The sequence below is a fragment of the Balaenoptera borealis genome (genome assembly GCF_965194805.1).
Source record: "Balaenoptera borealis genome assembly, chromosome: 16".
Classification (NCBI taxonomy): domain Eukaryota; kingdom Metazoa; phylum Chordata; class Mammalia; order Artiodactyla; family Balaenopteridae; genus Balaenoptera; species Balaenoptera borealis.
The window spans coordinates 67,180,240-67,206,870 of record NC_138872.1 but is presented as its reverse complement, the minus strand read 5'-3'; the positions used below and the strand labels follow the sequence as shown (position 1 = coordinate 67,206,870).

General features: G+C 40.3%; 1 protein-coding gene and 1 long non-coding RNA gene across 8 annotated transcripts in view; one reads left to right on the top strand and one right to left on the bottom strand.

Moving 5' to 3' along the window:
* Nucleotides 1-10,137, bottom strand: part of METTL9 (methyltransferase 9, His-X-His N1(pi)-histidine) — a 43,157-nt gene extending 33,020 nt beyond the window's left edge. The window contains exon 1 of one of the 6 annotated variants that reach the window (XM_082362578.1): nt 9,505-10,137. In XM_082362578.1, the coding sequence (XP_082218704.1) occupies nt 9,505-10,014 (510 nt within the window). In that variant the 5' untranslated portion in view covers nt 10,015-10,137. Of the gene's footprint in view, nt 1-9,001; nt 9,023-9,504 lie in introns of those variants that run through there. The other 5 variants (XM_082362581.1, XM_082362577.1, XM_082362576.1 and 2 more) reach the window with 5 other exon arrangements.
* On the top strand, nt 10,003-26,152 carry LOC309614373. 2 transcript variants are annotated; one of them, XR_014236124.1, is made up of 3 exons: nt 10,003-10,142; nt 12,322-12,405; nt 25,842-26,152. It is a non-coding gene; the product is annotated as an uncharacterized lncRNA (long non-coding RNA). The 2 variants fall into 2 exon arrangements; XR_014236125.1 differs by lacking the exon at nt 25,842-26,152 and adding an exon at nt 18,188-18,657.
* Nucleotides 26,153-26,631: the final 479 nt, after the last annotated feature.

Genomic DNA, 26,631 nt, shown 5'->3' with positions numbered 1-26,631 from the left:
TACAAAGAAGCAGACAGGCACATTAAGATTTCAAAGATAACTAATCTTTTTACAAACTCTGTGCCCTGACTTGATAAACCAAATCTTTCGAATTGTTGACTGATGTGTGTTAATTTACCATTAAACACTTTTACCAAAACTGCTTCAGCTTGATACTATTTTTATTTTTCCCACTCTACATGACAAATTATGAAGCTTCTTACCTTCACTGCCTACACTTTTTTCCTTGGTCTGAAAATGTTCATGCTTAATCATTAACTAATTCTTAATACTCATTGTGCCTGAAGTTATGCCCCAGTGCAGGTCATAAACCATTTTTTATTATATGCCTGACCTCCTGGTTCATATTCTGAACTCTGTAATACTGAGGCCATTCTAACTTTTATTTTCTCTTAATTCTCTGAAATGACTAATCAAGACGAAAGCCATCACCTTGGTAATAGGCAATCAGGTACATTCTATTAACGTGAACAAGAAGTCATTCAAGCGGAACAGAGGAGCTAAGAATTCTTCGGCATCCACTTGTAAACGGACAACCAGAACAATAACAGACTCTGACTTCCAGAACTAGGCAAGAACTGGCACCATTAACTGCAAATAATGCTTTCAAGTGCCCCAAAACACTCAAGTTTTTAACAGCATTTCTCTCAATTCATCAACACTAACACATTAACACATGTGGTTGAACCTTTACTGCCATACAAATCTTTCAGAAAAGAAAATGCTTACTGAAAAGAATGTGCTACAGAATAAAAAGGACTAATGCCCTTCTCTTTAAAGATGAAGGTTGAATTCCACGTTCCTCCTGACCATTTGTATGATACTAATGTCAACTCCATAGCAGCATTATTCATAACTACCAAAAAAGTGGAAACAACCCCAATGTCCATCAACTGATGAATGGATAAACAACATGTGATTGATCCATACAACAGAATATTACTTCAGCCATAAAAAGGAATGAGGTACTGATTCATGAGACAACATGAACTATGAATATTATGCTAAGTGAAATAAGCCAGTCACCAAAGGCCACAAATTACATGACATGAATTGTCCAGAATAGGCAGGTCCAGAGACAGGAAGTAGAAAGTAGATCACGGTTACCAAGGGTCTGGGGAGAGGAGGCAACGGAGAGTGTCTGCTAATGAATATGGGGTTTCTTTATCGAGGGATGAAAATGTTCTAAAATTAGAGAGTGGGGATGGTTGTACACCTTTGTGAATATACTAATAACCACTGAATTGTACACTTTAAAAAGATGAATTTTATGGTCATGAATTATATCTGGACAAAGCTGTTATTAAAAAAAAAAAAAATACACACACATCTAAATGTAGGTGGCATTTTGATCTTCCAGAAACTAAAAATGGTTTGAAAACTTAAGCGGTCAAGCATATCTCTTTAAAAATGCAAATTTTAAATGCAAATCTAACCATGTCAACACCCTGCTTCAGAGAAGTCTTAAGATAATATCCAAAATACTTAATATGGCTTCCAAGGCCCTACAGGATTTGTCCATTCTGTGTCCACAGCCTCGTCTCACGACACTCCCTACCGATCCATAACACCCAGCCACTCACTATGTCACAACACTGTACCAGTCTTTCTTGTTCTGGAAGGCTCCTTTCCCAAGGCTGTTTCGCATGGTATTTGCTGTCTCCTACATTTCCCACCACCCCAACTGACCTAAGCCTAAATATTTCTTCAAGTAAGTTTCCCTTGAACTTCCAGACTAGGATGGATCCCCTGTTCTAATACTCTCTCATATCTCCCAAGTCTCCTCAGTAACACTTATAACCACTGAACTGAACACCTGTATATAATTGCATGTTCAGTGTCTATCTTCCCAGGTAGACAGAAAGCTCCATAAAAGGTCAAGGGCAATGACTGACTTCAGTGACTGGCACAGATACAGATGAACAATAAATGTTCATCTGTTTAACGATCATTGTTAAAAATCACAGGCAGTCCAACAGATAAAATTTAGAGTTTCTAGTAAAATCCTGGAGAGAACACAAGGATAACCATGGAGACAGGTGTCACTGGGTTTCATCAATTTCTAAAACTTCAAGGTTTTTGCAAGGCCTTGCTGAAACCCAATTCTGCAAATAGTGGTTAAGCTACCCACCCACCACAAAACTGCATTAGCAGAGCAAGCCATGAAGGAACACACTGAGTGCCTACCTTGTACCAGGCACCTGGCAAAGCACTTCACCTTTCATTTCCCACCTTATAGCTCCTGAATAAATAGGAAGCCTGAGGTTTCTGAGCACTCCCAGCTGATTCAAGCTCCTGTTCTAGGTGCATGTGGTTTTTTTATGAGTTTCTTTCAAAGAAGCTTCTCTTTGCTTCAGTCTACCCAGTGTATCTGTCTGAGAAAGCAGAACTATTCTGCCCAGTTAGACTGACTAAATGTGTCTAAAGATAATCTGATCTAGATAGCAACTAAATTATACCAGGCCAGGGTTTCTCAACCTCAGCACTACTGACATTTGGAGCTGGACAATCCTTGTTATGGGGGCTGCCTTGTGCACTGTAGCATGTTTGCAGCATCCTTAGCCAGTACCCATCAAATGCCAGTAGCACCCTCCAGTCATGACAACCCAAAATGTCCCAGACATTGCCAAGTGTCCCTGAAGGTACAAAATCACCACTGCTTAAGAACCCCTAAATGGGCTTACCCAGAAAATCTCATTAGCATTTCCTAACCATCCCAGCTCAAAAGTGGTCTAGGGAAAATTAAAGATGGACTCACTGGCCTCCAGGAACTTACATTCCAGAGGAGGGAAAAAATCAGAAACCCAGAGAAACAAGTAATGTCATCGTGATCTTGGCCAGGACCTTCAGGCCTTAAATACGTAGTCACCTTGCCCTTAAGATGTTGACAGAAAGTCAGTGCAGGAGCCCATGCAACCATGTGGCAGTCCCCCTGGAGTTACCTCTCTCCAGACAACCCAGCTTAAATGAAAAGCTGTAATGAGCTCTCACTAAGTGGCCTGTCTGTAGGCTTCTGCACATGTTCAAGCAGGTGAGTTCTTTGAATGTGTGCTCCTCAAAGACTACAGAGACAAATGTGCACGGGCAAGAACAAAGTATCATGCCCGTTAAAGGTTCACATTGGAAGGACTGTGTGCCAGCCCTACTGTAGGGCTGTACTCCTCAGCTGGAGAACACAGCGTCTGAAAAAGCATCTTATGAGCTAGCATCTTCCTTTAAAGTTCGCTTGAATTTTGTTCAATGGAAATAAGTAAGGAAATCTTTGAAATAACAAAGTCTAATCAAGCCAGAGTTATGCCATGCAGTCATCTGCTGATGCCAAGTGTGAAATAGGATGTGATAAATAAACATAACGTCTTCTAAAAGAGGTTACAGTAAATAGCAATGTCCTCCCTACTAGCAACAAGACTGTAGAGATACTAATAATTAGCCAAACAAGAAATAGCCAAATCAGGTAGACATGACAAAGTACCAGCTAATCAACATAATGAAGTATTAAGTCATGTCTTAAAGATTTCATTAAGGCCATGGAAATCTCCTCATCTTTATATAACCTTGTTTGATGAATCATTCCTTTAAAGTAGAAACGCAATTTTCCTATAAAATTATATTTGCTTATCAGACTGAGGGATACAGTTAAAAGTTTTTCTGAAATTATTTTTTTGAGTTCCTCAACTAGTCAAACACGTGGTATATGATATAATAGTCTTTTCTTCCAAAATACAAAGGACTTGAGCACATTAGTAAAATTAGAAAGTTATTTTAAAAAACCAACTTCCTGATTTTAATAAAAAATAAATATTTGGTCTTTATCGCCAGTTCCCAGCACAGAGCTCCTAGAAACCTTAGAGAAACTCAGGAGTGATAAAACACCTTTTGTATGCTCATGAGATGACCAGGAAGGCAGGGTGGAACTTTCAGCCCCACCACTAACATCCAGGGAGGGGAGAGAAGCTAGAGATGGAGTTCAATCACCAAAGGCCAAAGATTTCATCAGTCATGCCTTGGTAATGAAACCTCCATAAAACTCCTAAAAGACAGGGTTCTGGGTGCTTCCAGGTGGCTGAACACATTGATCTGCTGGGACGGTGGCTCACCTGGACGAGGCGCTGAGGCTCTGTGCCACCCTCTCCACCCCTAACCCCTTGCCCTATGCATCTGTTCCACTTGGCTGTTCCTGAGTTGTATCCTCTATAATAAACCTTAAGCAGAAGTAAAGTGTTTTCCTAAGCCCTGTGAGTCATTCCAGCAAGTTATCTAACCTGATGGGGGTTGTGGAAACCACAGAGTTTATAAACAAGTCGGACAGAAGCATGGGTAGACTGTGGACCCTCAACTTGTAGCTGGCATGTGAAGTGAGGGCAGTCTTGCAGGAGGGAGCCCTTAAGTCTCTGGGCTGTTAACTCCGGGGAGTGTCAAACAGGAATGAATTGTAGAACACCTAGTTAGTGTCAGAGAATTGGCTGGTGTCACAAGAAAGACACCACATGTAAGATTTTTTTTTTCAATGTTAAACTTGACCTAAGCATGCACAAACTGGATGAAAGCCGTAACTTCATGCACCTGTCCCATCTTTATCTAACTCACAAACTGCAAGAACAACTTGCGTTTTTGCACACAGCTACATAATTTCAATGTCTACACAGACGTCCACTAGAATGGGGACAGTCTGCCATTAAGAGGGCAATCTACTTTCACAGCCCCTCAGACAACAAGGATTCCTAGGAGAGACACCATGAAACAGTGGGAAAAGCCTGGGCCTTGAAACCAGACAGAGCGGGGTTTCAAAATCCAACTCTGCCATCTATTAACTGTGCTCTTGGGCAAGTTTCATTGCTCAGCCTCAATCTTCTGTCTGTAAAATGGGGATGTACCACATCCAAGAGTTGTTATGAGGATTAGAGAGGACAATATATTTAAAGTACCTGATACTTAATAGAAGCACAATAACTTGATTTTTTCCCTTCCTGTCCAAGGTCCACAAAAACCAGTCAGAGAACTGAAGTTCAAGGGAATGCCCAAAAACCACACTGTAGGTCTGGGCACCCAGCCATTCTCAAAAGAAATGAGTAACCAAAGACCTGAGATATTCAGTACCACTAAAAACAACCAGAAAGGCTCCACTGACGGGGTCCAGCAGAATCTTTTCTACTACAGCAGGTGGCAAGACCAAGCCTGACGACATTGACCTTGACAGCTAAGGATTCAAAAATCACATTCTAAGTCCTACAATGCAATCACATCAGTCCAGACATTTAATCATTGACACCTTGTGTATAAGTACAGCTTAGGAGTAGATATTCAAATCATTCATTCTTTTTCTACAAATGATACAAACCTAAACCAACAACCTCTTTATGCGAGATTTCAAAGTGCAGAGTAACAAGGCACCTTCACGTCCATGGAGGGAAACAACTTATACAGATTAGATTAAATTGCTTCAGCTCTGATTTAATGAATAAATTACTGGCAATCTTTATTTCAAATACTCACTCACTGTTTGTATTTTACAATCCTAAGATTTTAACAACGCTTCAGAGGGTCTAAAAAACTCTTTTACTGGAAGTACCAGGGTCCCCTAGGGCACCTTCAGAGGGGAACATAAAGGCCTCTGGTATATCCAGAAGAACAGAGCATCCCCGTGTTCTGTAAAACTGAAGCAAACACTTGTTTAGGGTTTCAACACAGGTTATAAGGAAGGAAAGAAACCCTTTTCAAAATCTCTTTGGTATTCGGCTGCAAAGGCCTCCAGACTTTCAAAGGCAGTTCAGAGGAGGACACGAACCTATCCATCAGTGGCTGTCTGGCCAGCTGACTGACCCCTCTGAGCACTGATAACTCATGCCTGACTTGGGTCCACCTCCATAAGGTAACTGGGGAGTGAGGGGCAGCAGACAGAATCTGTCCTTTAGCATAGCCTTTGATCTTTGGCTGTGATGTCCAAGTATTTTTTCATTTGGAAAAAAATCCAAATCATTTCAATTCTATCTTAAATCCACCACAGCTTATGGCAAAGCACAGTTCAAGTTTATATAAGAAGGTGAAAAAATAAAATGTCAGATATACACATATTTGCAATTTTAAGTTACACCTTCTTAACTCCAGATAATGTTATCTGTGCTTTTTAAAAAACCTTGCAGTATGTCACCTGCAGAAATAGTCCTGGCCTGGTTCCAGGGAGTTTGATGAAAATTCTTTTTTCACTCCATCAATTGAGAAGCTGCTGAATAACTGTTAGTATCAAGAACCTAGTTAGTGGGGCCTAAGAGTCCTTTAAGAGTTTCAATAGCTCTTTAATAGTCGCATTAACTTTAAGTACTAGGTGCCATGCCTCAAAAAGACTAGATCCAAAGTTTTTGTTGTTGTCATCTTCTTTGTAAGTTCCGGGTCAGCCAATATTGAAAAGTCACATATCTAGTTTCTCACTGTCTGCCTCAATTTCTTCCCAGTAAGTCAAACTACCCACCTTGCAATCTGTGATTAAGAATGTGCTGCTTTAAAAAAAAAAAAAAAAAAAAAAAGAATGTGCTGCTGATTAAGGAAGCTGGAAATTTTCTCTGGAGGAAACTCTTTTTTCTGTAAAGGGCCAGAGAGTAAATATTCTAGGCTTGCAGGGCATAAAGTAGCAACCGTGCAACTGCGCCATTGTATCTGGAAGCTCTCACACATGATAGGTAAACAAATTTGGTGGCTCTGTTCTAACACAACTTTATTTGTGGATACTGAAATTTGAATTTCATGTAAGAAGACTTTCACATATTACAAAAGATTATATATTTTTTGCAACCATTTAAAAGTATAAAACTACTCTTACTTCACAGTCTGTACAAAAAAAGTCAGTGAGCCCAATTTGGCATGCAAGCCATATCCATCTCTTCTCTGAGAGAAGCCCTCCCTTGCGTCTCGATTTCCCAGAGTGAAACATAAATCCCAGTTTCGACGCTAGCACACCAAACCGAGTTATTAAAATGGTGCTGCGACTATAGTTTTAGAGCTGCTTTAGCTCAAAGGAGCCTTGCCTCTCAAGGCTATAGTAACTAAATAGCTATTTTTAAAGAACAAACATTGCCCAAGGTCTCTCTTAAACACAGAATCTACCACCATAACTTCTTAATCAAAATAACCATAAGGAAAACTTGTGCTAAGTATGGTTCAATCAAATCCATAACCCCACTTTCATGCAACTGCAAAAGAACCAGATGTGGCTGGCTATGGAAGCCACATACCCAAATGAACACCAGAAGACCCAGTATGAACTATTAATTTGAAGGGTGGAAAAGCGTTTAGGGTTAAGTTACTTCACAAGCAACTAAGTTTATAAGGCAAACCCAGGATCCTGGAATATAAAGCAGATAACAAATCATCAACTCAGCCACGTTGCAGAGAGAACAGTCTCCTATTTCACTGTGGTTTCTATACATGTTTCTTTTGTTCATTTTAACCTTTATTCATGGACAATATTTTCATAATGTGAATGTATCAACTCAAAATAATGTCTGGATTGATTGTTCTAAGGAAAAGAGCCAATCTCCCCCTGCCCACCTAATATTCAGAAACCACCAGATTAGTCTTCACTTCAGAGAAATTAGCTGCCAAGCTGTCAGGTGCAACTGATTAGAACACACACATGTACACATGTACACACATACTTTAGTATCTCAGAAGCCTAATGAAGTAAATGAGGTATTACTTTTCCTTAGAACCTGGCAGATTCAACTTGATAAAGGTACACAATTGGAAGACATTCAGAGATATCTTGTTAGGGCATATTCTGAGGCTATGTCTACAGCTATAATTCTACCTAGGCCCCATTAAAAATCAAGTTACTTAGACAGTTTTTCAGTTTTATAATATGTCTATTTCTTTTATGAGCACTGAAAACATCAAGTGTACTGCAGTAGAGGTAATCACAAGTGTTGTAATAAACACCTACAGCCAAGAGACTCTACCATAATTCCATGTCAATGGAAATAAGCCTCCTTTTTATCCTACCCAGAAACTTATTTCTACCAACTGTTAAAAATGACATTTCTATTCATTGTTTTACACCATTATCCATGTTCCTTACGGATATATGACATTTTGGTAACTACATTATCACTACAGTACAACTCTAAAAATGACTGATCAATCGGTAGCAAACAATGTGGTTTTACAAGTTAAGATCACCTACTAACTTTATGTGCACTCCTAACAATATCATAGGAGTGATTACCTAACAAAGTACAACAGCTGTGGGATTATAAATTTAAAAATTTTTATGGAAATTTATGATTTCCTTTAAAAATAGAAAAAGGCCACTATAAATATTTTTTAAATAAAAACTAAATACTACTTCTCTGAATGAATAGCTTTATCTCCTTAGATAATTCTTTAGTTTCATTAGAACACATGAAATCAACTTCGGTGTAAACTCTGAACACCTGGCATAACAAGAAAAATAACATAGGAAAATGAGAACACTATGAAAATTATGAGACACAAGATGGGGAGTAATTAGCTACTGCTCTCTGGGAAGGCAAAATGTACTATAAATGCTAGCTATTATAAACGAACACTCTGGCAGAGTTCAAAAGTCTCCTTGCAATGAATGTCACGTTAACCGCCAACTACATTATGGTCAAATATGAAATATCTCACTCTTAATTCTACAAATGCACATATTTAAGTGGCACAAAACTAAGCTAATGAAAAGACTACCCAACGTGCCACACCGCCATCGTTCACAGTGCACAACTACAACTTTTTAAAGAATTCACTCCTGCCCAGTTCTAATAACCCTTCCAGTAGAAGCTTGCATCATCTTTCTTATTATCACATCTCTGCGGTCAGATACCAAAATCAAAGTTTAAAGGCGATCTCTCTTTAGTAGCAGGGGAAGGTTCGATAGGATGAGAGTGACGACCTGTCAAACACATTTTTAAGTGCTTAGGGAAAATGTCACCGGAACGAGCCCAGAGAGTTAAATGGCTCACGAAGCACGGTTAAATTTCTTTATGACCTTTTGTACGTTCAGAAATTCAACCACGCAAAAAGAGGCACCGGCTTTTCGGTGTGATTCTCGGAGCTGATGAAGGTTGTCCGGGGTAATGGGTTTGGTCCGGTCATCTAGCTCTCAGGCCCCGGTGTCAGATGGGTCTCCGTCGCCACGCGCCGACCCTAAAGTTCCTCCGTCCCGCCGCCGGGAGCGGACGCCGAGGTGGCCGAGCGCCTGCAATCACCGCCGGGGACCCAGGAACAATGCGGGGCTCCGGGCCGCCCACGCCGGGGCCGGGGAGGGATAGGGGAGGCCGTCCTCCGCCCGCGCCGCGGAACAAAAGGAGTCGCCGGGCCGGGACCCAGCGCCCGGCCGGGAAAACGGGGGGAAACTTTGCGAGGGGCCGGGGCGGCGGGGCGAGGCCCGGGGGGGCCTCTCGCCGCGACGCCCCGCACAATAGCCAGGCTGAGCGCGGGAAGGTCGGCCGCCACGGCCCCGCCCCGCCGGGCCCGGGTTCGGCCCAGTACCTGGTGGTTCTCCTTCCTGCCGCCCGCGGCGGCCGCCGCCGGCCCGCCGGGGCCACTCGTCATGTTCACGTACAGGGAGCGGGTGAGCGGGCTCCGCAGGGTCCACATCCTCCGCGCCAGCCACACGGACGCCAGGCTCAGACACAGCCAGCCCGCGAGCAGTCTCATCGGGGGCCGCGGCCACTCGCTCGGATCACCGCCGGCGCCGGGGCAAGGAGGAGGACGCGCCACCGCCTCCAGCCGCCGCCGCCGCCGCCGCCGCCCAGGATCGAGCCATCGCGCCCAACTCGCCCATCCAGCCCCTTCAGGGCCGAGGCGGGGGGTGGGGAGGAGCGGGCGGCGCGCAGCCTTCCCGCCTCCCCCTTCCTCTCCGCCCCCGGAACGCCGCCGCCGCCGGCTCCAGTTTCCATCCGGAGCACATACGCATGGCTGCGGCGCGTTCTCTCCGAAGCGCGCTCCCTCCTCCCAATGAGCTGGCCGGCCAGGAGGTGGGACAAAGGGAGCGCGCATTCGCGTGGCGCGCGTCCCCGCCTCCTGTTTGGTCGCGGCTCCTTATAATGGCGGAAACGATTTTAAGACTTTTGGGCCAGTGGAGATAATTTCCAAGGCGGTACCTGAAGCTTCCCCGTCCCTCCAAGGTAGTGTCCGCGGTTCTTCTGGTCTTTCCTCGCCTTAGTCTTTGCCTCTGGGCCCCTCATTCACCCTCCCGGAGTGCGTTTCACCAGGTTGTGCAGATTGACCCGGGGGTGACCCTCATCCCTTTCGTACTTTCGGACACTTGGGCCAAGTCCTTGCCAGAGATGGAGACTGCCATTTCTTAACTGTTACTTGCTGAGCTGCGTGGCTTCCTATTTACATTTAGAGCCGACCAGCCAGACCCCCACCCCAAGGACCTCCACCCTGCTTCACAGGAGCTGCAAAGCGGACAGGAATCTAGGGGGAAAAAGTTACCACCAACCCCTCCCCACCTCCCCTCCCAGTTCCCCAAGCCTGGCAGGTTGCTGGCTCCCTGTTTCTAAGAGGCATCGGTGAAAGCTCTGCCTTTGTTGGAAGTTGCTGCAGCTGGGGCACCTGCAAGTAATGTTTTGGTGTGTTGATGACCCTGTCCAAGAATGAGACCCCAAATTAGAGTCCCTGGCTGCTTGTTTCCTTGAACTAACAAACGGAAGTTGGACCCAGCACTCTTAAAGCCAACTAAGGTTTGGGAGCAGTATTTACCCAAATGTTTCTTTGATCATTTATAGAACGGGAAGACCTAGCAGCGTTTCAAAACTGAAAGGTTACACTGTGTTCCTGTGTCTGAAGTTCTTCCTGCTGCCACCAAAGCTACAACTAAGGAGTAACATGTTTCATGGGTCCTCTAGCTTCACACCTTCCTAGGCTTGTTTAGAAAATGCTTTTAACTTCACTAGAAATAATGTAATACATTGTATTTTAGTTCAAAACAAAAGAAACCTTTCCGTTAACTCCATTAGTGCACTTCAGAGACTTATTTAATAGTGTCGTGGTGATCCACTGCTGAGGAACAAAACCGTTGCTTATCCACAAACATTTTTATTAGCTTCTAAGACTCTCAGCTTGGCACCTTTCGCTAACAGGGGCATCTTGTTGCCTAATGTAACACAGGCTATAACAAACAAACAAACAAACAAAAAGGCAGGGAGGGGAAAGGGGAAGGGTACTTTGTGTTCTCTTTCCAGTATATTCCCTGACTGCTTCCTGCCAAACCCCAAAGAGCCTGCACCTTACTAAATCTAGTTCAAACCTCTAGTGGTCCTGACCCAAATCATCAAAAAGGAACTATAGTAACAAGCTCAGATAATTCAGTTTGTTTGCCATGTCACCTCTCTCCACTGTCTCTTGGGATCAGTGTCACAGATAAAGCAGCTCTGTGCCAAAGAAAGCCTTCATCTTTTTAGAGGGGGTGAGTGGGGTGGGGGAGTGTAAAAGCAGCATGAACATATAAAATTACATATTTCATTTCTGCAAACAAAGGAGACCAAAAGATAAGCCCGGCAACTATAGAGTAAGCCTGATGAGCTGAGAAGAAGCAACTAGGTGGCTGCTGTCGTCTAAAGGATTTGGGGTCAGTTGAGCACCATGAAGCCTAGCATCTCAAAGGAGCAGATTTTCACTTTAGACCTGAGCAGGCAGCCTGGAAAAATAAATCACTCACGCATTTAAAATACTCTATAATCATCACAAAATATTCAAGTACATGTTATTTACTCTTAGCAAGCACAGGAAGAAACCAAAGCACAGCGTGAACAAATGATGTGCCTAAAGGTAGCAGAACAAATTCAATAGCAGACCTTTTCATAGAACCCGGTATCCCAGCTTGTCGTCCTTTGATCCATCTAAGAAGCCTTGCTGTCTCTCTCTTCTCAGAGAGCCTCCTGAATTACAAATGAGGAGGAAGGAAAACAGCAAGAGTAAATATACTAAGCAGAAGTTCAGATTGCCCTTGGGGACTGCCCCCTTCCTTCATCTACTAGAATGTCACTACTGTATATTAAAACCTCAGTTATCCATCACGGAGAGGGGAAGAGGCACAGATAACACAAAAAGCCAAACAGCAGCCAGTATTCTTTCTAATGTGGCTTTGAAATGCAGTGATATTCAAAGCTGGGCTCTGCTCAGTGCCCTCCTGACCAAGGCTCAGGTGTGTAGCTTGGGTCACAGCTCTGTGCACAGGCCCAAAATCTTGACTGGATGGATCACTTTCCTATCTAGAACTCTAGGCAGGGCACTTTTTGTTGTAATTGTTCTTATCAGCTACAAATTATGACACTGTCGTGTTCTCTTTTCAATTACAAGGAGAACCTATGGGGAGAGAGAGCTGGATCTGTAGAGGACACAGAATGTGCCATCACTGTTGATCATTGTCATCTCTTTGAAGAGGTAATGGACTAAAAAGAACTCATATAATCACATATTTTCACAGACTTAGATTCTTTTTATGCTTCTTAATATTTTGTAGAGTGTCAGAGAAAGGTGCAAGTTTTCACCAATGTAGTCAATAGATGTTCCTTGTGGTTATTAAGCAATGAGCACCTCTAAAAAATAAAATTAGTAAATATATTCAACAATTATTTTTAATTAGTAAATGTAAGGAATTTTTATCTGAACTTGGTTGATATAATCTCAGGCATGTGCAATGACATCACTATGGTCTCTGATAAAGTCTAAGCTAAGGTGAAACTGCAAACAGGTTTTAAAAAAAAATGGCAGCATAAAGTAGCAGAATTGAACCAAGAGTCTGAAGACCTGGTTAGCAAATACAAATAACACAATGTACTCTACTGGAAATCTCCTAATGCTACTCATTAGCATAGTGGTTTATCCTCTGAGCTCTGAAAGAGACCCCCCTGGGTTTGAAGCCTGGCTCTACATTTCTTTTTTTTTTTTTTTTTTAGAATAATTAGGTAAATCCCAATAACTTACTTTTATTTTATTTATTTATTTATTTATTTATTTTTAACATCTTTATTGGAGTATAATTGCTTTACAATGGTGTGTTAGTTTCTGCTTTATAACAAAGTGAATCAGTTATACATATACATATGTTCCCATATCTCTTCCCTCTTGCATCTCCCTCCCTCCCACCCTCCCTATCCCACCCCTCTAGGTGGTCACAAAGCACCGAGCTGATCTCCCTGTGCTATGCGGTTGCTTCCCACTAGCTATCTATTTTACGTTTGGTAGTGTATATATGTCCATGCCACTCTCTCACTTTGTCACAGCTTACCCTTCCCCCTCCCCGTGTCCTCAAGTCCATTCCCTAGTAGGTCTGTGTCTTTATTCCTGTCTTGCCCCTAGGTTCTTCATGACCTTTTTTTTTTTTTTTTTTTTTTTGAGGCAAACAACTTGACCTCTCTAGGTCTTGGTCTCCTCATCTGTAAAACGGAGGTAATAATAATGGTTACGTATCACATCATGCGGATGTGGTGAGGATTAAATTGTGTATTCTAAATATAGAGGGCTTAGCATAGTGCCTCAACACATAGTAAGTTCTCAAAAAATGTTAATTTGCTCTTGCTTTCATGATAACTTGGATAACTCAACCTCTTCTGAACCTCCCTTCTCTCATCTATAAACTGTGGGCCACGATTCTGAGTCGCTTAGTTCACAGTATGTCTGTGAGAATCAGATGATCTGAAAGCTTCATAAACTGTAAAAACTCAACCAAGATTATCATAACAATGCTCATTCCTAATGCGACTGGTCTCTGCAAAGCTAACCTACATAAAACATTCCCTTAGAGCCCACGATTATAGCTCCTCTTCATAATGTGTCTGTCTATTCCCACACCCCTTCCTGAGACTTTGAACTAGGAAGTGAGAATGAAAGTGGCTAAAAGGAACATGAAACACAAAACTATTTACATAACATTCAAACCTAGAATCACAAAATCAAGCAGCAAACTCAAGTTTATGTACCTGTCAGAGATGCCTGTCTTCTTAGTAGGAAAACCTTTCCCTCTCTGATGTATGAAACTCTTCCTGGCTGGCTCATTTGCATACCTCTGGGCCAGCCACAGCATTTCACCCGCTTAGAACCTTCTGAAACCCACAGCTTCCCTCCCATGGCAATCTCATACCTGTTTCAATTTATGTCAGGAATAATATTGGAAAGACAAAGAACTACCACTTTCACGTAGGCAATAAAGATTTATTGAGTACATGCAAGACACCAGGCGCTGGACTAAATGGAGAGGAAAACACAATGACTTACACAATGACTTACCCTGATAGAGCTTACTGTTTAGTAGGGAGGCAGACCTGTCCAAGTAATCACAAGATGAATAGTTAATTACAGTTTGCTGAGTGCTAGAAAAGAAGTGTACATTGTTAGGAGAACTTACAGCAGAGACCTGACCTCAGTGGGGGGTGGGGGCAGGGGGAGGGGTTCAGGAAAAGCTGTCCTGAGGAAGTGTTGCTTTGTGGGCCTCATTTTGACACCTCCTTCCTAAGCTTGAGAGCTTCCAAGTTGCCCAAGTTCCTCTGGACTACAGGTGCACCCAGTAATTATGGGAGAAAATATGGGGTACCCCTGAGAGCCTTCTGGGCTGTGAAGAATCACGGTGGGCCACCTATGTACTTATGTTGTCCATGTACGCAACTGCTTCTAGGATCTCTAAAAGAAATTTGCACATATAATATTTTGATCCACTTAAAGGAATATATGGTTTTTTAATGTATATTTCTATACGTATATTCTATATTTCAAGGTCTTCCTAGTAGCAGGTCTGAGTCAGAGCTCTGATAAAAGAGAAGGCTGTTGTTTTCATTCACTTTCTAGGGCATTTTCAAAGGTCCAAGATCTTCTTTCATCTTGTTTTAAGTATATTTTCAAAACATCCCTATCCTTGGCCTCTTCATTGCTGTCTCCTGCATGTATGTGGGTTTGGTCCTGTGAATGCCTGCTTCCTCTCCACCCCAGCTCACCATGTAACTTCATGGCACTGTGTTTTCATATACTTATTTTGAAACTATAAAGCCTTCTTATTTTGTGACTCTACAACTTTCAAACGTATGGTTTATATGAAGTACATGAAAAAAATTGCATGGTGCGATGAGAAAGCTTTTAACACTTAAAATCTAAATATTTTATGGTAGACAAAGCCTGTATGTGTGTACATAAACATAAGTATCTTAAATAGTTTGTATAACATACCACAGAACCACATCTCTGCTGGCATGAGAAAAGACCACTATTTTATCTTTGCACAACCACAAACTGGTCTGAAAATGAGGAAGAATACTTCTATGAAAGAGAATACTTGAGCAATCAATCAACCTGAAAATCAGACAGAATTAACTCCCTTCTCTGCTGAAAACTGTGATCGATTTTTTAATAGCTACAACTAATGTGAGTTTGTTTTGCAACTTAGCCTGGGATCTTCCTTAAACTTACTGTGTGCATGAATCATTAAATCCAGGAGAAATGCATTTGGTTATTAGAAAACCAAAACCTTAGATTGTGAGAACCCTGCAGTTGTTCCATACAGTTTCCTAAAATTGACAAAGTAAATACTGAAATCAGCTATTAAGCCCTTTTACAATAGAAGCTTTATTTCCAAGTTCATTAGATTTCTATGCTCAAGTCTTTCCAAAAAAGTTTTAGATGTGATGGGGCAGGCATCAGAGGCCAGAAGCCTTTCCTCCACCACAGAGACTTTTGTTCTTAGCCAACAGAACTCAGATCCCACCTTCCCCTCATGCCTCCCACTCCAGCCCTGGGGGCGTGGGTCAGGGAAGCCAGCTTTGCTCAGGAACCTCACTAAAGTGAAGTTTGGTATTTGTGAATGTAAAACAGGCTGTTTTCCCTCCAGGAATGGTCCATTTTATAACCAGAACTATAAATGATATTGGAGCCAAATTTGATGCTTTTCAGATATCTTACAATTTAAACAAATTGTCTTAGGTTAGTTATATGCACTTTTTTTGCTTTCATAAGGAGACATATTTACAGATCATTTGCACCACATCTACAGTGCTCATCATGATTATTCAATAGAATAAGTCTCAGGAAAATAAATCTGAGTTACTCCTGTAGGGTTTGATAGTACAATGTATTCATTTTTAGAATCTTCAATCCCCTGTTTGATTCATGGACTGGAATTTCTCCACTGTTGTCTATAAATAGCAGCCCATGTCTATAAATACATGGGCGTATTTTCATCTTGACACATGGTAACACATCATATTTGAGGATATCTAACATTTGTTAGCTCTTCTATCCAGTTTGGAACTTATGTCTGGACACAAGCATCAGGAATAAATTATATTTTTGACATATATGTTTAAGGATGTTTCAAGAAAAAAACTTTGTCAGGTTTTTTTGACATGGTAAGTGGTACATGGAGTCAATCATAAAATTGCCTTCAAAAAAATTCTGGAACTAGGGAAATAAAATTGCTGAGAATCACACTTTTTGAAGCATGCACATAATGGATTAGAGCAAGAGATGAAAAGTCATCTTTAAAATAAGGCAGGTCCCCAAGCCAAGACTTGACTACAAATTGGCTGAAGGAAGGTAATAACATATTTTAGAATTAACAGCTCGTTGTGAGTGGAGGGTGGGGAGGATTGGGTCAGCCTTAGGAAATGGAAAGGCAGACTGATTTCACAGTGGATCTCCACCACGAGCCCAGGAGACCAAAGCCTGGTCCATTTTGCTCAATGCAGCAGGAGCCCCTCTGTGTGGATGGAGAGGGGTGCATCCATTTTATCAACTGCCATGACATCATCCATTAACGTTATCCTGAATTGCCATGTCCCTCATTCTATGCCCACCATATCCCTTATATAGGATAAGGGATAGGGGGGAACACAACCATTCATCCCCTGGATAGTTTAGTGTCTCAGTATAGATTAAGATAGATTTGGTGCTTTTTTTTTTTTTTTGCGTTGGTCTGTGAGTTTGATCCATGCTACTGTGCCTGTGAGAGATGATTCCATTCTCAATGTACCAACATATTGTTTCTATACCAAAAAAACCTCAGACTGTGATTAATTTACCTACATTATACTCCCTATGGGAATGGTTATGACCAGCCAGCCTTCCCTCATCCAACAGGTATCAGACTGAAACATGCAATGTATAGGAATGAGGCTTTCTCATATGCCTGTGGTTCTTATTCAAGGTCTCTTATGTCCCACCACACACTCCCAGTCCCTGGTCCCCATATCAGTTTATCCAGCCCTCATCTCTATCATCCAAAACAGGGTGAACATTTACACCAGGAGGCAGGAAACTCAAATTCTAGTTACAATCCTGATATTTGCCATGTGACCTTGGAAATCACATAACCTTAATCATTTTGTCTGCAAAAATGGAAATTAATAAAGACCACCTGTACATAAAGTCATGGACCTGGATCACAGACTCTTAAAGTCTCTTCCAGTTACAGGGTCTGTTCCCTTACCTGCTTACTTTCTTTTGTGAATTATAAATTCTGTGGATTTTTCCCAAAGGCTAATATAAACATATCTGTACTTACATAGTATACAAGAGAAGTGGTATAATTTTCTGTGTTTTCCCGCACACTTTAAAAACAAATCTCATAAATTCAGAGTTCATAACACTCCATAAGATAAATGGGAAATGATTTACTGCAAAATAGTACATACCTGCAACAAAGTGTATAAGTGGAGACATTGTTTTGAGAGTTATGTGCTTGACAAACTGTCAGCTCCTTATGACCTGAAACCAAAATCCTTGCATTTCTTACTCACCCGGCCCATATTCATCACCCTCTCCTTTACCTTCCCCTGCTATTTCATTGTGTGAGGCTTGCCTAGTCCCCTGAGAAATACCTGGAGGAAAAGTACTCTAAAAATGAAAATAGGTGTATTTCTACCACATGAAGTTCTCAATCTGGACCACAGCTTCACTCTTCAAGAAAAAGAGCCTTCCATGAGGGAAGAATTATCAGTATGTCAACCAAATGAAGATATTTCTGAAACGTGATAATAAAGTTCAAAGGATAAAACCAAAAAAAAAAAAAAAAGAAAGAAAGAAAAATAGCTTCCTACAACAGCACTGCAAGAGTATCACACATGCCACTAACAACAAGGACAGCATGTACTAGGTGCCAGACATTGTGCTAACACTGTTACTCCTCACTACAATCTAACAACGTTCATAATATTGTTATCAATTTTTTTTTTTTTTACAGAGAAAGAATCTAAGGCACAGAAAGCTTCCACTGCACAGCAGATGAGTGGTTGAAGCATGACTTTAGTCCAGGCAGTCTGATTTCAGAACCCATATTCTTCACACAAAGCTCTACTGCCTCCTGGTGTTTATTAACAGTCCTTGGACCACAAGCATTAGAATCCCCAGTGATGTTGGTTAAATGCAGTTCCTTGGGCCATCACATGTGGGCTGATTCAGAATCCTGCTGTAAATAGGGAGTTTTCAACATGGCTCACCAGGGAGAAGACAGAGACAAGGTCCTTAGCAGAAGCAATATGTACTTTAATTAAAAGCATTCAAAAGTCATGAAATTATTTTTTAATGAAGCAATTAGTTTTTAAGTGTGCAGATAACCTAAAAGAAGAAAATGACATTTCTAAATAGCAAGTCAAATGGCATTTGTATAATCACTTCAGGACAGCCTTCCAAAAATAAAATGAAAGCAAATTCTATGGTCTGTAAATTTTTTCAAGTCAGGTAATTCACAGTACGTAGTGTACAATTTATGAGTTTTGACAAATGCATACAACTATGTAACCACCACTACAATGAAAATACAGAGTATTTCCATTACCTAAAAAAAAATCCCTTTGTCCCCATACAGACTGAAAGTGAGGGGATGGAAAAAGATATTCCATGCAAATGGAAATCAAAAGAAAGCTGGAGCAGCAGTACTCATATCAGATAAAATAGACTTTAAAATAAAGAATGTTACAAGAGACAAGGAAGGACACTACACAGTGATCAAGGGATCAATCCAAGAAGAAGATATAACAATTATAAATATATATGCACCCAACATAGGAGCACCTCAATACATAAGGCAAATGCTAACAGCTATAAAAGAGGAAATTGACAGTAACGCAATAATAGTGGGGGACGTTAACACCTCTTTTACACCAATGGACAGACCATCCAGACAGAAAATTAATAACGAGGCACAAGCTTTCAATGACACAATAGACCAGATAGATTTAATTGATATTTATAGGACATTCCATCCAAAAACAGCAGATTACACTTTCTTCTCAAGTGCACACGGAACATTCTCCAGGATAGATCACATCTTGGGTCACAAATCCAGCCTCAGTAAATTTACAAAAACTGAAATCATATCAAGCATCTTTTCCGACCACAACACTATGAGATTAGAAATCAATTACAGGGAAAAAAACATAAAAAACACAAACACATGGAGGCTAAACGATACATTACTAAATAACCAAGAGATCACTGAAAAAAATCAAAGAAGAAATCAAAAAATACCTAGAGACAAATGACAACAAAAACACCACAATCCAAAACATTTGGTATGCAGCAAAAGCAGTTCTAAGAGGGAAGTTTGTAGCAATACAATCCTACCTCAAGACACAAGAAAAATCCCAAATAAACAATCTAACCTTACACCTAAAGGAACTAGAGAAAGAAGAGCAAGCAAAACCCAAAGTTAGTAGAAGGAAAGAAATCATAAAGATCAGAGCAGAAGTAAATGAAATAGAAACAAAGAAAACAATAGCAAAGATCAATAAAACTAAAAGCTGGTTCTTTGAGAAGATAAACAAAATTGATAAACCTTTAGCCAGATTCATCAAGAAAAAGAGGGAGAGGACTCAATAAAATTAGAAATGAAAAAGGAGAAGTTACAATGGACACCGCAGAAATACAAAGCATCCTAAGAGACTACTACAAGCAACTCTATGCCAATAAAATGGACAACCTGGAAGAAAGGGACAAATTCTTAGAAAGGTGTAAGCTTCCAAGACTGAACCAGGAAGAAATAGAAAATATGAACAGACCAATCGCAAGTAATGAAATTGAAACTGTGATTAAAAATCTTCCAACAAACAAAAGTCCAGGACCAGATGGCTTCACGGGTGAATTCTATCAAACATTTAGAGAAGAGCTAACACCCATCCTTCTCAAACTCTTCCAAAAAACTGCAGAGGAAGGAACACTCCCAAACTCATTCTATGAGACCACCATCACCCTGATACCAAAACCAGACAGAGATAATACAAAAAAAGAAAATTACAGACCAATCTCACTGATGAACATAGATGCAAAAATCCTCAGCAAAACACTAGCAAACAGAATCCAACAGCACATTAAAAGGATCATACACCATGATCAAGTGAGATTTATCCCAGGGATGCAAGGATTTGTCAGTATATGCAAATCAATCAATGTGATACACCATATTAACAATTTAAGGAATAAAAATCATATGATCATCTCAATAGATGCAGAAAAAGCTTTTGACAAAATTCAACACCCATTTATGATAAAAACTCTCCAGAAAATGGGCATAGAGGGAACCTACCTCAACATAATAAAGGCCATATGCAACAAACCCACAGCAAACATCATTCTCAATGGTGAAAAACTGATAGCATTTCCACTAAGATCAGGAACAAGACAAGGATGTCCACTCTCGCCACTCTTATTCAACATAGTTTTGGAAGTCCTAACCATGGCAATCAGAGAAGAAAAAGAAATAAAAGGAATACAAATTGGAAAAGAAGAAGTAAAACTGTCACTGTTTACAGAGGACATAATACTATACATAGATAATCCTAAAGATGCCAGCAGAAAACTACTACAGCTAATCAATGAATTTGGTAAAGTTGCAGGATACAAAATTAATGCACAGAAATCTCTTGCATTCCTATACACTAACAACGAAAGAACAGAAGGAGAAATTAAGGAAACAATCCCATTCACCACTGCAACAAAAAGTATAAAATACCTAGGAATAAACCTATCTAAGGAGGTAAAAGACCTGTACTCAGAAAACTATAAGACACTGTTGAAGGAAATGAAAGATGACACAAACAGATGGAGAGATATACCATGTTCGTGGATTGAAGAATCAATATTGTGAAAATGACTATACTACCCAAAGCAATCTACAGATTCAATGCAATCCCTATCAAATTACCAATGGCATTTTTTACAGAACTAGAACAAAAAAATCTTAAAATTTGTATGGAGACACAAAAGACCCCAAATAGCCAAAGCAATCTTGAGGGGAGAAAACGGAGCTGGAAGAATCAGACTCCCTGACTTCAGACTATACTACAAAGCTACAGGAATCAAGACAATATGGTACTGGCACAAAAACAGAAATATAGATCAATGGAACAGGAGGAAAGCCCAGAGATAAACCCACGCACATGTGGTCCACTAATCTATGACAAAGGAGACAAGGATATACAATGGAGAAAAGACAGTCTCTTGAATAAGTGGTGCTGGGAAAACTGGACAGCTACATGTAAAAGAATGAAATTAGAACACTCCCTAACACCATACACAAAAATAAACTCAAAATGGATTAAAGACCTAAATGTAAGACCAGACACTATAAAACTCTTAGAGGAAAACTTAGGAAGAACACCCTTTGACAAAAGTCACAGCAAGATCTTTTTTGACCCACCGCCTAGAGTAATGGAAATAAAAACAAAAATAAATAAATGGGACCTAATAAAACTTAAAAGCTTTTGCACAGCAAAGGAAACTATAAACAAGACGAAAAGACAACCCTTAGAATGGGAGAAAATATTTACAAACAAACCAAAGGACAAAGGAGTAATCTCCAAAATATGTAAACATCTCATGCAGCTCAATATTAAAAAGACAAGCAACACAATCAAAAAATGGGCAGAAGACCTAAATAGACATTTCTCCAAAGAAGACATACAGATGGCCAAGAGGCACATGAAAAGTTGCTCAACATCACTAATTATTAGAGAAATGCAAATCAAAACTACAATGAGGTATCACCTCACACAGGTCAGAATGCCCATCATCAAAAAAATCTACAAACAATAAATGCTGGAGAGGGTGTGGAGAAAAGGGAACCCTCTTGCACTGTTGGTGGAAATGTAAATTGATACAGCCACTGTGGAGAACAGTATGGAGGTTCCTTAAAAAACTAAAAATAGAATTGCCATATGACCCAGCAATCCCACTACTGGGCATATACCCAGAGAAAACCATAATTCAAAAAACACATGCACCCCAATGTTCATGCAACAGTATTTACGATAGCCAGGTCATGGAAGCAACCTAAATGCCCATCGACAGACGAATGGATAAAGAAGATGTTGTACATATATACAATGGAATATTACTCAGCCATAAAAAGGAATGAAATTGGATCATTTGTAGAGACGTGGATGGACCTAGAGACTGTCATACAGAGTGAAGTAAGTCAGAAAGAGAAAAACAAATATTGTATATTAACGCATATATGTGGAATCCAAAAAAATGGTACTGATGAACTGGTTTGCAAGGCGGAAATAGAGACACAGATGTAGAGAACAAATGTACAGACACCAAGGGGGGATAGCGGGGTGGGTGTGGTGGTGGTGGGATGAACTGGGAGATTGGTATTGACATGTATACACTAATATGTATAAAATAGATAACTAATAAGAACCTGCTGTATAAAAATAAATTAATTAATTTAATTAAATTTAAAAAAAAATCCCTGTGTCCCTTTGTAGTCAACCCGTCTTCCCAACCTTCAGGCCCTGGCAACCACTAATGTGTTTGCTGCCCTGATAGTTTTGCCTTTTCCAGAATATCAGATAAATGGAATCATGCAGTAGATAATCTTTGTCTGGCTTCTTTCAATTAGCATAATGCATTTGACATTCATTCATGCTGTTGTTGGTATCAGTAGTATCTCTTTTTTATTGACGTGTAGCATTCCACAGTGTAGATGTACCACACTTTGCTTACCAGTTAACCAACTGAAGGACATTTGAGTTGTTTCCAGTTGGGGGAGGGGTAATTATGAATAAAGCCATAATCAAATGTGTACATATTTGGGGTGAACATAGTTTTTGTTTCTCCTGGGCAAACAGCTAGCAGTGGGAATTCTGCATTATATGTCAAGTGTGTATTTAACTTTATAGGAAGCTGCTAAAACTGTTTTCCAAAGCAGCTGTACCATTTTAATTCTTACCAGAAAGGCATGAGCGTTCTGAGTGCTCCACAACCCTGTCAGCATGTGTATAGTATTATTCGCTTTTTTTAAAAAATTCTATTCATTGGCGGGTTTTTTTGGCCACACAACACAGCTTGCAGGATCTTAGTTCCTTGGAACCCTGGGCCCACAGCAATGAAAGGGCGGAGTCCTAACCACTGGACTGCCAGGGAATTCCTGTATTATTAGGTTTTATTTTAGCCATTCTAATGGTTATGTAGTGATATCTCATTGGTTTTTTTTTTTTAAGATTTATTTTTTCTTTATTTTCTTTATTTTTGGCTGCCTCGGGTCTTAGTTGCAGTGCACGGGATCTTTGTTGTGGTGCACGGGCTTCTCTCTAGTTGTGGCACGCAGGCTCCAGGGCCTGTAGTTTGTGGTACGCGGGCTCTCTAGTTGAGACACGTGAGCTCAGTAGTTGTGGCGCGTGCGCTTAGTTGCCCCACGGCATGTGAGATCTTAGTTCCTTGACCAGGGATCAAACCCGCATCCCCTGAATTGGAAGGCGGATTCTTTACCACTGGACCACCAGGGAAGTCCCTATCTCATTGGTTTTTTTTTTTTTTTTAAACATCTTTATTGAAGTATAAGTGCTTCACAATGGTGTGTTAGTTTCTGCTTTATAACAAAGCGAATCAGCTACACATATACACACATTCCCATATCTCCTCCCTCCCGCCATTGGTTTTTAATTTGGATTTTCCTAATGACCAAAAATGTTAAACATCTTTTCATGTACTTATATACCATCTCTATATCTTCTTTGGTGGAATGCCCAAGTATTTGTCCATTTTTTTTATTAGGTTGCTTGTTATCTTTTCATTAGTTGTGAGAGTTCTTTATTATTCTACCTGCAATTCCTTTATCAAAGATGAATTTTGAAAATAATTTTTTCCCAGTCTGTGGCCTTACCTTTTCATTTTCTTAACAGTGTCTTTCAATGATAAGAAGTTTTCATTTTTTTTTTTCAGATTTGTTGAGGTGTGATGAACAAGTAAAAATTGTATATATTTTGGGTTGTACAATGTGATTTTTAAAAGTATACAATGAGATGATTTAATATACACATACCTTGTGAAATAATTACCATAATCAAGTTAAATAACACATCCGTCACCTCACATTGTTACCAATACAGTATTATTAACTACAGTCACCATGCTGTACATTAGATCCCCAGAACTTATTCATCTTATAATTGAACGTTTGTACCCAACTCTCCCCACCCCTATCCTCTGGCAACCACTGTTCCAACCTCTGGTTCTATGAGTTCAACTTCTTTAGATTCCACATACAGTTGAGATCATAGAGTGTATAGTAGAGTAGAGTGTTAGTATAATGTCCTCCAGGTTCATCTGTGTTGTCACAAATGGCAGGATTTCCTTCTTTTTTATAGCTGAATAATATTCCTGTGTGTGTGTGTGCATGCGTGTAAAATCACATTTTCTTTTTTTCTTCCCATTTTATTGTGATATAATTGACATACAGCATTGTATAAGTTTAAGGTGTACAGCATAATGATATGACTTACATACATCATGAAATGATGACCACAGTAAGTTTAGTGAACATCCGTCATCTCATATAGATACAAAGTTAAAGAAATGGAAAAAATTTTTTCCTTGTGATGAGAACTCTTACGGTTTACTCTCAACCTTCATATATAATGTACAGGAGTGTTACGTTTATCTTGTTATACATTACATCCCTTGTACTTATTTATCTTACAACTAGAAGTTTGTACCTTTTGACCACCTTCATCCAATTCCTCCTCCCCCCACACCCCACCTCTGATAACCACAAATTTGATCACATTTTCCCGAGGGTGTTTGTTGTTTTTGAAGTATACTTGATATACAACACTATGTTAGTTCCTGGTACACAACATAGTGATTTGATATTTCTATACATTTCAAAATGATCACCATGATAAGTCTAGTTACCATCTGTCACTCTACAAAGATGTTACATAACTATTGACTTACATTCCAAACACTGTACATTTCCCACTCATGACTCATTTATTTTGTAACTGAAAGTTTATACCTTTTAATCTCTTTCACCTATTTCTCTCCTCTCCCACCCCCACAAACTGTGTATTCTCTCTATCTATGACTCTGTTTTTGTTTAGTTATGTTTATTTGTTTTTTTTAGATTCCACATCTAAGTTAAGTCATACAGTATTTGTCTTTCTCTGTCTGACTTATTTCACTTCGCCTAATACCCTCTAGGTCCATTCATGTTGTCACAAATGGCAAGATTTCATTCCTTCTATGGCTTATTAATATTCCATTAGACACACACACATACACACGCACACACCACATCTTCTTTATCCATTCATCTATTTATGGGCTCTTAGGGTGCTTCCATATCATAGCTATTGTAAATAATGCTGCAATGAACATAGGGGTGCATATATCTTTACTAATTCGTGTTTTAGTTTTCTTTAGATAAATACCCAGGAGTGAACTTGCTGGATCATATGGTAGTTCATTTTTAATTTTTTGAGGAATCTCCATACCATTTTCCATAGTGGCTGCACCAGTTTACATTCCCTCCAACAGTGCACAAGTGTTCCCTTTTCTCCGCATCCTTGCCAACACTTGTTATTTATCTTCTTTTTTTCTTGTCCCCAAACAAGATTCCAAGTGGAATGTACAAGGTGAAGTTGGCCCCAAAGCCATCTGGTCTGAAGAGCTAAGATGGAGTTGACAGAGCAAGAGGACACCACAGCTGATGGGCCAAGGGCACATCTTCCTCTGCAGAAGTGCTCAGAACTTGTTTTGAGCTAGAAACACCTGTGGAAAACTGGGCATGTAACTGAGGAGGACCCTATGAAGCCTGCCCAGAATAGACCCCCCACCCATGTCCTCTGCCTGCCTTTTGTCTGTAGAAAAACTTTAGTCAAAGAATAAATTTAATCAGAGAAATGAGAAAAAAAATTGAGAAACAGTCAAGCAAGGCAAAATAATAATACTTTAGCCAGTAAACAAAGTCAAGGACCTTTAGTTCCTCCTCAAGGACTGTAGATAATATTCTGAGCCATGTCCTTTGAGCTGTTTTGCAGATACTGAAACCCCAAACCAGGTGGAAGGAGTTAACTGTATGCTGCCCACAAGCACGTAGATCCCAGACCAGTTGGAACCAGAGGGTTGATCATGCTGACTCTCGCTGACCTCACCACCAACCAATCAGAAGAATGTGCACGAGCAGATCACGCCCTGCTCCTTGAGCACTATAAGACTCCTCACTACCCCCTCCAGGGTGGGACGCACAGTTTGGAAGGCATTAGCTCACTGTGGCCCCTTTGCCTGGCAAAGCAGTGAAGCTATTTTTTTCTACTTCACCCAGAACTCTGTCTCCGCATTTCTATTCTGCACTGGTGAAAAGAGGCAGAGTTCCGGCAACAGATAGAGGGCTTGATGTGGGAG